At 42.6% G+C, this 11,949-nt stretch overlaps 1 protein-coding gene across 1 annotated transcript; it reads right to left on the minus strand.

Annotated features, from left to right (window-relative positions):
* Window positions 1-1,868: 1,868 nt before the first annotated feature.
* Window positions 1,869-11,728, minus strand: LOC139393682 (protein lifeguard 1-like). Its single transcript, XM_071142026.1, has 9 exons — window positions 11,594-11,728; window positions 9,115-9,193; window positions 8,323-8,376; window positions 7,351-7,441; window positions 7,229-7,266; window positions 5,242-5,329; window positions 3,719-3,808; window positions 3,336-3,383; window positions 1,869-2,336 (listed from the first exon to the last, which is right to left on the minus strand). Exons 1-9 carry the CDS (start codon window positions 11,706-11,708, stop codon window positions 2,187-2,189), a joined length of 753 nt encoding a protein of 250 aa, XP_070998127.1. The 5' UTR covers window positions 11,709-11,728; the 3' UTR covers window positions 1,869-2,186.
* Window positions 11,729-11,949: the final 221 nt, after the last annotated feature.

Raw genomic sequence — 11,949 nt, forward strand, 5'->3', positions numbered from 1 at the left:
GAATCGTTCAATGACACCTTTGTTTCTAAGCCCTGGATTTCTAGCCCCTTGATCTTATTGTTGGATCTGATTTTAATTGCTAACATTTTGATGGCCATAATAAATATATATGCCGATAGTGGACAACCTTGTTTTTCTCATCTTGACAGTTGAATACTTTCTGAGAAGTAGCCAATATTGACTATTTTACACCTGGGGTGACTGTCTATACATAACTTTAACCTATTGTATAAGAGATTCTCCTAAATTGAAATATTCCAGGCATTTATATATAAACTGCAGTCGTACTTTATCAAAAGGCTTTTCAAAATCGGCTATGAATACCAGGCCTGGTTTCCCAGATTTTTCATAATGTTTTATTGTTTCCTGTACTTGTCTTATATTATCTCCAATGTATCGTCCATGTAAAAATCCCTGTCTGATTAGGATGAATAATATCAGACAATACCTTTTTAAATGTTCCTTTCCATTTTATATTTAATCAGTAAATATTTCTAAAAAAACACAATTCCACTTTGACATTATTGGGTATTGTGTGTAGGCCAGTGACATTAAATGACAATTGATCAATTTTAAATTCAGACTAGCACAACAAAATGTGGAAAAAGTCACAGGGTGTGAATACTTTCTGAAGGTATTAAGTTGCATAACATGGAATGTCAATGGGGGAAATGTATACATCAAAGGATACGAAACATGGAAGTGCTTTCTGATGCCGATCCACTGTTGGGGCTAGGAACACAAGCATTTCTATTGGGGCTAGGAACACAAGCATTTCTATTGGGGCTAGGAACACAAGCATTTCTATTGGGGCTAGGAACACAAGCATTTCTATTGGAGCTAGGAACACAAGCATTTATATTGGAGCTAGGAACACAAGCATTTATATTGGAGCTAGGAACACAAGCATTTCTGTTGGGGCTCGGAACACAAGCATTTCTGTTGGGGCTAGGAACACAAGCATTTATATTGGAGCTAGGAACACAAGCATTTCTGTTGGGGCTAGGAACACAAGCATTTATATTGGAGCTAGGAACACAAGCATTTCTGTTGGGGCTAGGAACACAAACATTTATATTGGAGCTAGGAACACAAACATTTCTGTTGGGGCTAGGAACACAAGCATTTCTGTTGGGGCTAGGAACACAAGCATTTCTGTTGGGGCTAGGAACACAAGCATTTCTGTTGGGGCTAGGAACACAAACATTTATATTGGAGCTAGGAACACAAGCATTTCTGTTGGGGCTAGGAACACAAGCATTTCTGTTGGGGCTAGGAACACAAGCATTTCTGTTGGGGCTAGGAACACAAGCATTTCTGTTGGGGCTAGGAACACAAGCATTTCTGTTGGGGCTAGGAACACAAGCATTTCTGTTGGGGCTAGGAACACAAGCATTTCTGTTGGGGCTAGGAACACAAGCATTTCTGTTGGGGCTAGGAACACAAGCATTTCTGTTGGGGCTAGGAACACAAGCATTTCTGTTGGGGCTAGGAACACAAGCATTTCTGTTGGGGCTAGGAACACAAGCATTTCTGTTGGGGCTAGGAACACAAGCATTTCTGTTGGAGCTAGGAACACAAGCATTTCTATTGGGGCTAGGAACACAAGCATTCCTGTTGGGGCTAGGAACACAAGCATTTCTGTTGGGGCTAGGAACACAAGCATTTCTATTGGGGCTAGGAACACAAGCATTTCTGTTGGGGCTAGGAACACAAGCATTTCTGTTGGGGCTAGGAACAAAAACCATTATGTTGGGGCTAGGGACACAAGCATTTCTGTTGGGGCTAGGAACACAAGCATTTCTGTTGGGGCTAGGAACACAAGCATTTCTGTTGGAGCTAGGAACACAAGCATTTCTATTGGGGCTAGGAACACAAGCATTTCTGTTGGGGCTAGGAACACAAGCATTTCTGTTGGGGCTAGGAACAAAAACAATTATGTTGGGGCTAGGGACACAAGCATTTCTGTTGGGGCTAGGAACACAAGCATTTCTGTTGGGGCTAGGGACACAAGCATTTCGCTAAACCCTCAATAACATCTGCTAAATATGTGTATGTGACCAATACATTTGATTTAATTTCATTTTTAAAAAGGCATTATCCTAATTCCTACTCCACGCTCGTCCCTCAACTACATCAGGGCAGGTGGCTTGTTGCGCTATCTGGCGTGACAACAGCGTATTAAGTTAACGGCTGAGTCCAATGAGTGCCAGGAGCATGGTGAACAGAGAGATGATGTCCAGGTACAGGTTGAGAGCAGCAAAGATGTACTCCTCTGGTGAAATGCTGTATTTGTGGTTCCCGCCCAGTATGAGCTGAGTGTCCATCACCAGGTACTGGAGAGAGAGATATATATATACACACACATATACACCATAATTTGCAAATAAATTCATTAAAAATCAAAAATCCTACAATGTGATTTTCTGGATTTTTTTCCTTCTCATTTTGTCTGTCATAGTTTTAGTGTACATATGATAAAAATTACAGGCCTCTCTCATCTTTTTAAGTGGGAGAACTTGCACAATTGGTGGCTGACTAAATACTTTTCCCCTCACTGTATATATATTTATCTATGGTTAATGTTCTTTAATCTCCATTACAGTATTTATTTACATGTATTTATATATATACACACATAAACACGAATCAGTTGTTATATTACGACCAAAAAATACATATTACTGTGTAGGTTGTTTCTGACTGCTTACAGAATGAGTCATACACAGCCTTTTTTCATTTTAAAAACCCCCACATGGGCGACCATTCCTAAGCTTCTTAAAGATTGTGTATAAAGGACTACATACATTTTTATTGAGATGTCAGTGAACGTGTATTGCTTGGTGGTATGAAGGTGCCTGAAAGGACTAGCTTTCTTAACAACCCTAGCCAATGAAAGGACTAGCTTTCTGAACAACCCTAGCCAATGAAAGGACTAGCTTTCTTAACAACCCTAGCCAATGAAAGGACTAGCTTTCTTAACAACCCTAGCCAATGAAAGGACTAGCTTTCTTAACAACCCTAGCCAATGAAAGGACTAGCTTTCTTAACAACCCTAGCCAATGAAAGGACTAGCTTTCTTAACAACCCTAGCCAATGAAAGGACTATCTTTCTTAACAACCCTAGCCAATGAAAGGACTAGCTTTCTTAACAACCCTAGCCAATGAAAGGACTAGCTTTCTTAACAACCCTAGCCAATGAAAGGACTAGCTTTCTTAACAACCCTAGCCAATGAAAGGACTAGCTTTCTTAACAACCCTAGCCAATGAAAGGACTAGCTTTCTTAACAACCCTAGCCAATGAAAGGACTAGCTAGAGGAAGAATGTTACTTACCAAAGAAAATAGCAAGGTTCCCAGGCAAGCGTACACAATGTACACATACTATGGATTAAAAACACAAGACTAAGTTAGTTCCTGAACAAGTGTATTTCTAAAACTGAAACATGGTTAATGTTCTTTAATCTCCATTACAAGTACACAAGATAAAATACTGTTGTTTTAAAAAGGGGCAATCTGCGATGGGTACATCCATTTTCGGGCCAGTTAATGCATCCATAGCCTATGAATTTGAGCGTGGTTACATTTGTCCAGACACATTCTTCAGCTGTTTACCAAAATAGTGGCGTGGAAGACATTGTTACTGTTTAAATAGCAGAATGCCCCTTTTTAAATATTTTGTACATACTGGTATACCTGTGAAGTGACTGTTGACTTACCTGGGATCGCATGATTCCACACAACAATGCAAAGGATATGAGTGTCCAACAGAACACCCACAAGCCCCCACTGGCTAAGGTGAAGTCCCACTATAACAGAAATGAGGAAAGATGGTACACTGCTAGTAAGCTACTTTTAGCAGACACTCTTAATCAGAGCCACTTAGTCAGTGCATTTAACTAAGATACACTAAAAATAATCTGTCTTTTATCCAAATCTCATCATATAACTCTGTCCACTTCATCAGCAAACTGTCGAAATCACGAACTGTCTAAATCACAAACTGTCGAAATCACAAACTGTCGAAATCACGAACTGTCGAAATCACAAACTGTCGAAATCACAAACTGTCGAAATCACAAACTGTCGAAATCACAAACTGTCAAAATCACAAACTGTCTAAATCACGAACTGTCTAAATCACGAACTGTCGAAATCACGAACTGTCGAAATCACGAACTGTCGAAATCATGAACTGTCGAAATCATGCTCAAAACCAGCTTGGGATAGTTTGCTGGATCACTGCAACAGTTTGTGACAAAATCATGGTAGAGTTGAAAATGCAGGAAACCATTTAACTTAGATCGTTTTGTCTGGTACATGGAAACCCATTTAACTTAGATCGTTTTGTCTGGTACATGGAAACCCATTTAACTTAGATTGTTTTGTCTGGTACATGGAAACCCATTTAACTTCGATCGTTTTGTCTGGTACATGGAAACCCATTTAACTTAGATCGTTTTGTCTGGTACATGGAAACCCATTTAACTTAGATCGTTTTGTCTGGTACATGGAAACCATTTAACTTAGTTCGTTTTGTCTGGTACATGGAAACTTAACCACAAAACTTTTTTTAACGTGCCATACCACATCACACTCAGCCTGCAATTGCATTTCCTTGAATCCTCGCGTCCTCTCTCCTCGCCTCCTTCTCAAAACCCATTGGATGAAAAGGTCAGAGCTCCCTCCCTTCTGACCTTTTCATCCAATGGGTTTTGAGAAGGAGGAACCTCAGGACCTTGTCATCCTATAGGTTTTGAGAAGGAGGAACCTCAGGACCTTGTCATCCAATAGGTTTTGAGAAGAAGGAACCTCAGGACCTTGTCATCTTATAGGTTTTGAGAAGGAGGCGAGTAGAGAAGATGTGACGAATCAAAGAAATGCTATTGAGATTCTCCCCATTTTGAAGTAGTAATTTTGAATTCCATGCAGGTCATCAGGAAGGGTCAGCCAATGATTTAAACTCGCCAGCAAACATTCCATAACTGCAGGTGGCAGTAAATCACCAACCTGGCTTTTACCTGTTCAGCCTGTACACACTGCAGCACAGTAGATGGTGGTATGCAGTGCGTTATTGTTCCTTCATAAATTACCAGTACACTCACAAGTTGAAGGAGAGGAAATGGACTACTTTAAAATGGAAGACAGCCACTAAGGGCGCTGCCCGTGCTTTCACAGAACACGGTCATTTACAAGGATTTCAGGTGTGCCGTCTTTCTACATCTATGGAGAGAGGACGTACTCTGGACTGCATGGCGAAGACACTCAGAGCCAGGGAGACCAGTGCTGTGGCGCCCACAGCCCACATAACAGCTTCCGCCTCATAGAACCTGCAACACAAACCAAACTCTCGTCTATCACTGAAAAAGGCTTGCAACGTTTCTGTAACGTTTCCACCAAATTCCCAGAAGTCCTGGTTGGACGATGCCCCCGGAATTGGGAGGGAATAAGAATGAAAGCAGGAATTCTCCAACCATGATTTCTGGAAAACTTAACATTTTGTAGGAAAGTTACCGGAGTTTTTCAACCCTACACTGAAATATTACTAGATCTATTAGTCAGGTATCCCTACAAACCTCCATGGAGGATTGGTTTAGACATAAGCTCATACTGCCAACCTCCATGGAGGATTGGTTTAGACATAAGCTCATACTGCCAACCTCCATGGAGGATTGGTTTAGACATAAGCTCATACTGCCAACCTCCATGGAGGATTGGTTTAGACATAAGCTCATACTGCCAACCTCCATGGAGGATTGGTTTAGACATAAGCTCATACTGCCAACCTCCATGGAGGATTGGTTTAGACATAAGCTCATACTGCCAACCTCCATGGAGGATTGGTTTAGACATAAGCTCATACTGCCAACCTCCATGGAGGATTGGTTTAGACATAAGCTCATACTGCCAACCTCCATGGAGGATTGGTTTAGACATAAGCTCATACTGCCAACCTCCAAGGAGGATTGGTTTAGACATAAGCTCATACTGCCAACCTCCATGGAGGATTGGTTTAGACATAAGCTCATACTGCCAACCTCCATGGATGATTGGTTTAGACATAAGCTCATACTGCCAACCTCCATGGAGGATTGGTTTAGACATGAGTTCATGCTGCCAACCTCCATGGAGGATTGGTTTAGACATAAGCTCACACTGCCAACCTCCATGGAGGATTGGTTTAGACATAAGCTCATACTGCCAACCTCCATGGAGGATTGGTTTAGACATAAGCTCATACTGCCAACCTCCATGGAGGATTGGTTTAGACAGAAGCTCATACTGCCAACCTCCATGGAGGATTGGTTTACACATAAGCTCATACTGCCAACCTCCATGGAGGATTGGTTTAGACATAAGCTCATACTGCCAACCTCCATGGAGGATTGGTTTAGACATAAGCTCATACTGCCAACCTCCATGGAGGATTGGTTTAGACATAAGCTCATACTGCCAACCTCCATGGAGGATTGGTTTAGACATAAGCTCATACTGCCAACCTCCATGGAGGATTGGTTTAGACATAAGCTCATACTGCCAACCTCCATGGAGGATTGGTTTAGACATAAGCTCATACTGCCAACCTCCATGGAGGATTGGTTTAGACATAAGCTCATACTGCCAACCTCCATGGATGATTGGTTTAGACATAAGCTCATACTGCCAACCTCCATGGAGGATTGGTTTAGACATGAGTTCATGCTGCCAACCTCCATGGAGGATTGGTTTAGACATAAGCTCACACTGCCAACCTCCATGGAGGATTGGTTTAGACATAAGCTCATACTGCCAACCTCCATGGAGGATTGGTTTAGACATAAGCTCATACTGCCAACCTCCATGGAGGATTGGTTTAGACAGAAGCTCATACTGCCAACCTCCATGGAGGATTGGTTTAGACATAAGCTCATACTGCCAACCTCCATGGAGGATTGGTTTAGACATAAGCTCATACTGCCAACCTCCATGGAGGATTGGTTTAGATATAAGCTCATACTGCCAACCTCCATGGAGGATTGGTTTAGACATAAGCTCATACTGCCAACCTCCATGGAGGATTGGTTTAGACATAAGCTCATACTGCCAACCTCCATGGGGGATTGGTTTAGACATAAGCTCATACTGCCAACCCGCCGTGTGCATGACTAACATGCTGGATGGTAAAGGATTTAGTCTATCCATCAGAGAGCAAGTACATCAGGGTCCCTCCAGAGGCATACAGTACTCACACAGTCACAGAGCCCAGCAGTAGACCTTCTGCAGTGGTCTACACAGAAAAATAACACAAAGGTCAGACAATACACCCAACGTGTGAAATGTTTATTGATGCCTTCTTGGAATCGATACTTACAAACAGTCCCAAGGCCAGGAAATTGAGCGGGACCTTCCGACGTATATTGGCACAACAGGACAAGGAAATGATGATGACAATCACCACTGCTCTGTTCAGGAAACAACGGTACAATATATTAATACAATATGGTACAATCACAGCGCTCAATATAAAGGTCTTCGTGTGTGGGGTTCATCTGTCCATTGTTTAGATGTCAGGGCCTGTGTTCATAAAGTGACTCAGAGTAGGAGTGCTGATTTGGCATCAGGTCCAATGTCCATGTCATGGCATTTAATATGATTTGTGAGAGACAATTTACCTGATATATTTTATATTAATTGTTAACCATTAATATTTAACTAATAGTAAGACATGTCTGTCCTGCTAGTGTCTCTGTTTTTAATGGTATCCACTCTAGCTTCCTGCAGCTAATCTGGGCGTATGGTAACTAGAGATGGCTTGAGCTGACAAAATGAGTTAAAAACCTGCATTACATAGACAAGAATGTGTTTTACTAGAGATAGCTTAGGAGCAGAACAATCCCTCACTGTCTCAAAATCATCCTTCCATCTGGGAAACTAAGCCAGGGTGGGGTTAAGACAACAACCCTGTGCAGATAACGACCGGATGAACCCAGAGTGGATTATGATGCTCCTTGGTCTGCATGGGAGGGGTTGAACCAACCATGACTAAGCATTCTTAGTGTCAGTCGTATGAAGAACTCTGCGTTTGTGTAAAAGTTAGGTTACTCGGTTCAACACTCAATTGTGTTTGGTCGACCAGCCTCATTATTGCAATAATTAATCGATATTGAATTAATCGAAATGACAAAGTTCTCTCATTCGATTAGAATATTCCACGACATGATTTAAAAGACCCAATCAGATCCTAGATCAGCACTCCTGCTGTGCGAAGGTTTCTGAATACTGGCCCAGGAGTAAAAGCAGAGAGATTCTGTAGGATTCAGTGGCCGTCGTGACATTTACTTACATCATGCAGGAAGAAAACCAGTAGGTCTTCATAGACCAGAGCCTCAGAGCCTCCCTACGATTACAGAAGACAACTCATCTCTTTGTTTTATACACTTCTTGTAGGTACATTATAAAACTGTGGTATTGTGCAGTTAAAAAATATAACATTGGAATCTAATGGGGGAAACTGCTTTCAACACTTCAACGTGTTGGGACAACTGCAAGTGTTGAAGTCTTAAAGTGTTGAAGTGTTTAGGTGTTGAAGTTTTAATGTCGGGTAACACTTAAAAGTGTTGAAGTGTTAAAATGTTAATGTTAAGTAACACACAGTGTTGAAGTGTTTAAGTTGGGTAACACCCAAAGTGTTGAAGTCTTAAAGTGTTGAAGTTTTAAAGTGTTGAAGTCTTAAAGTGTTGAAGTTTTAAAGTGTTGAAGTCTTAAAGTGTTGAAGTCTTAAAGTGTTGAAGTTTTAAAGTGTTGAAGTCTTAAAGTTGGGTAAAGTGTTGAAGTCTTAAAGTGTTGAAGTCTTAAAGTGTTGAAGTTTTAAAGTGTTGAAGTCTTAAAGTGTTGAAGTGTTAAAGTCTTGAAGTCTTAAAGTGTTGAAGTCTTAAAGTGTTGAAGTCTTAAAGTGTTGAAGTTTTAAAGTTGGGTAAAGTGTTGAAGTCTTAAAAGTGTTGACGTTTTATAGTTGGGTAACACTCAAAGTGTTGAAGTCTTAAAGTGTTGAAGTCTTAAAGTGTTAAAATCTTAAAGTGTTGAAGTCTTAAAGTGTTGAAGTTTTATAGTTGTGTAACACTTAAAAGTGCCTCACCAATACAGAAAGGCACAGATGATCCCAAAGGTGACTAGAAGCTGAATCATCAGAGTCAGGTACACCTTCTTTATAAAGCCTGTGGAAACATCACTTAACAGTCACCAGATGCTTACAGTGGGCCCACTGAGTCAGGTATACCTTAACCAGGTGTTTACAGTGGGCCCACTGAGTCAGGTATACCTTAACCAGGTGTTTACAGTGGGCCCACTGAGTCAGGTATACCTTAACCAGGTGTTTACAGTGGTCCCACTGAGTCAGGTGCACCTTCTTTATAAAGCCTGTGGAAACATCACTTAACAGTCACCAGATGTTTACAGTGGGCCCACTGAGTCAGGTATACCTTAACCAGGTGTTTACAGTGGGCCCACTGAGTCAGGTATACCTTAACCAGGTGTTTACTGTGGGCCCACTGAGTCAGGTATACCTTAACCAGGTGTTTACAGTGGGCCCACTGAGTCAGGTATACCTTAACCAGGTGTTTACAGTGGGCCCACTGAGTCAGGTATACCTTAACCAGGTGTTTACAGTGGTCCCACTGAGTCAGGTGCACCTTCTTTATAAAGCCTGTGGAAACATCACTTAACAGTCACCAGATGTTTACAGTGGTCCCACTGAGTCAGGTATACCTTAACCAGGTGTTTACAGTGGGCCCACTGAGTCAGGTATACCTTAACCAGGTGTTTACTGTGGGCCCAATGAGTCAGGTATACCTTAACCAGGTGTTTACAGTGGGCCCACTGAGTCAGGTATACCTTAACCAGGTGTTTACTGTGGGCCCACTGAGTCAGGTATACCTTAACCAGGTGTTTACAGTGGGCCCACTGAGTCAGGTATACCTTAACCAGGTGTTTCCAGTGGGCCCACTGAGTCAGGTATACCTTAACCAGGTGTTTACAGTGGTCCCACTGAGTCAGGTGCACCTTCTTTATAAAGCCTGTGGAAACATCACTTAACAGTCACCAGATGTTTACAGTGGTCCCACTGAGTCAGGTATACCTTAACCAGGTGTTTACAGTGGGCCCACTGAGTCAGGTATACCTTAACCAGGTGTTTACTGTGGGCCCACTGAGTCAGGTATACCTTAACCAGGTGTTTACAGTGGGCCCACTGAGTCAGGTATACCTTAACCAGGTGTTTACAGTGGGCCCACTGAGTCAGGTATACCTTAACCAGGTGTTTACAGTGGTCCCACTGAGTCAGGTACACCTTCTTTATAAAGCCTGTGGAAACATCACTTAACAGTCACCAGATGTTTACAGTGGTCCCACTGAGTCAGGTATACATTAAGCAGGTGTTTACTGGTTAACTTCAGGCCAATAAAACGGTTGCTGATCTAGGATCAGGTTTACCCTGTCCATACAATGGTATTAATTATGATCTTAAAGGGAAAACTGATCCTACATCAGCACTCCTACTAGAAGAGGATTGATGCGGGCTCCAGATCATCATGATACAAGGACTGAATCATCAGAGTCAGGTACACCTTCTTTATAAAGCCTGTGGAAACATCACTTAACAGTCACCAGATGTTTACAGTGGAACCACTGAGTCAGGTATACCTCAACCAGGTGTTTACAGTGGGCCCACTGAGTCAGGTATACCTTAACCAGGTGTTTACAGTGGGCCCACTGAGTCAGGTATACCTTAACCAGGTGTTTACAGTGGTCCCACTGAGTCAGGTATACCTTAACCAGGTGTTTACAGTGGGCCCACTGAGTCAGGTATACCTTAACCAGGTGTTTACAGTGGTCCCACTGAGTCAGGTACACCTTCTTTATAAAGCCTGTGGAAACATCACTTAACAGTCACCAGATGTTTACTGTGGTCCCACTGAGTCAGGTATACCTTAACCAGGTGTTTACAGTGGGCCCACTGAGTCAGGTATACCTTAACCAGGTGTTTACAGTGGTCCCACTGAGTCAGGTACACCTTCTTTATAAAGCCTGTGGAAACATCACTTAACAGTCACCAGATGTTTACAGTGGTCCCACTGAGTCAGGTATACCTTAACCAGGTGTTTACAGTGGGCCCACTGAGTCAGGTATACATTAAGCAGGTGTTTACAGTGGGCCCACTGAGTCAGGTATACATTAAGCAGGTGTTTACAGTGGGCCCACTGAGTCAGGTATACATTAAGCAGGTGTTTACTGGTTAACTTCAGGCCAATAAGACGGTTGCTGATCTAGGATCAGGTTTACCCTGTCCATACAATGGTATTAATTATGATCTTAAAGGGAAAACTGATCCTACATCAGCACTCCTACTAGAAGAGGATTGATGCGGGCTCCAGATCATCATGATACAAGGACACCACCCCCCCCCCCCCCCCACAAAAAAAAACCTGTGCTGAGTCTCAAATGGCCCCCTATTCCCTATGTAGTGCACTACTTTTCAACAGAACCCTATGGGCGCTGGTCAAAAGTAGGCGACTACATAGCAAAATAGGGTACCATTTCAGACGTAGGCACTGACTAACCTCTTCTTATGGCTTTGTCATCAAAGCAGCCGGTGTCCTCCAGCCCGGTGGAATAGTCCGGTGGTAGTGGAGCCGCCCATTGTTGTTGTTGGTCCTCGGGATGACCCTGACCCATGTCGTTATACTGACCCGCTGGTGAGACCACCGCTATGTTGCCAGGGCCAACGTTCAGACCGTAGTGGGGAGAACTGTAGTTCTGTTGGCCATAGGTGTTCTGTTGGCCATAGGTGTTCTCTTGGCCATAGGTGTTCTCTTGGCCATAGGTGTTCTCTTGGCCATAGGTGTTCTGTTGGCCATAGGTGTTCTCTTGGCCATAGGTGTTCTCTTGGCCATAGGTGTTCTCTTGGCCATAGGTG

Source organism: Oncorhynchus clarkii, unplaced genomic scaffold (assembly GCF_045791955.1).
Source record: "Oncorhynchus clarkii lewisi isolate Uvic-CL-2024 unplaced genomic scaffold, UVic_Ocla_1.0 unplaced_contig_214_pilon_pilon, whole genome shotgun sequence".
Taxonomy (NCBI): domain Eukaryota; kingdom Metazoa; phylum Chordata; class Actinopteri; order Salmoniformes; family Salmonidae; genus Oncorhynchus; species Oncorhynchus clarkii.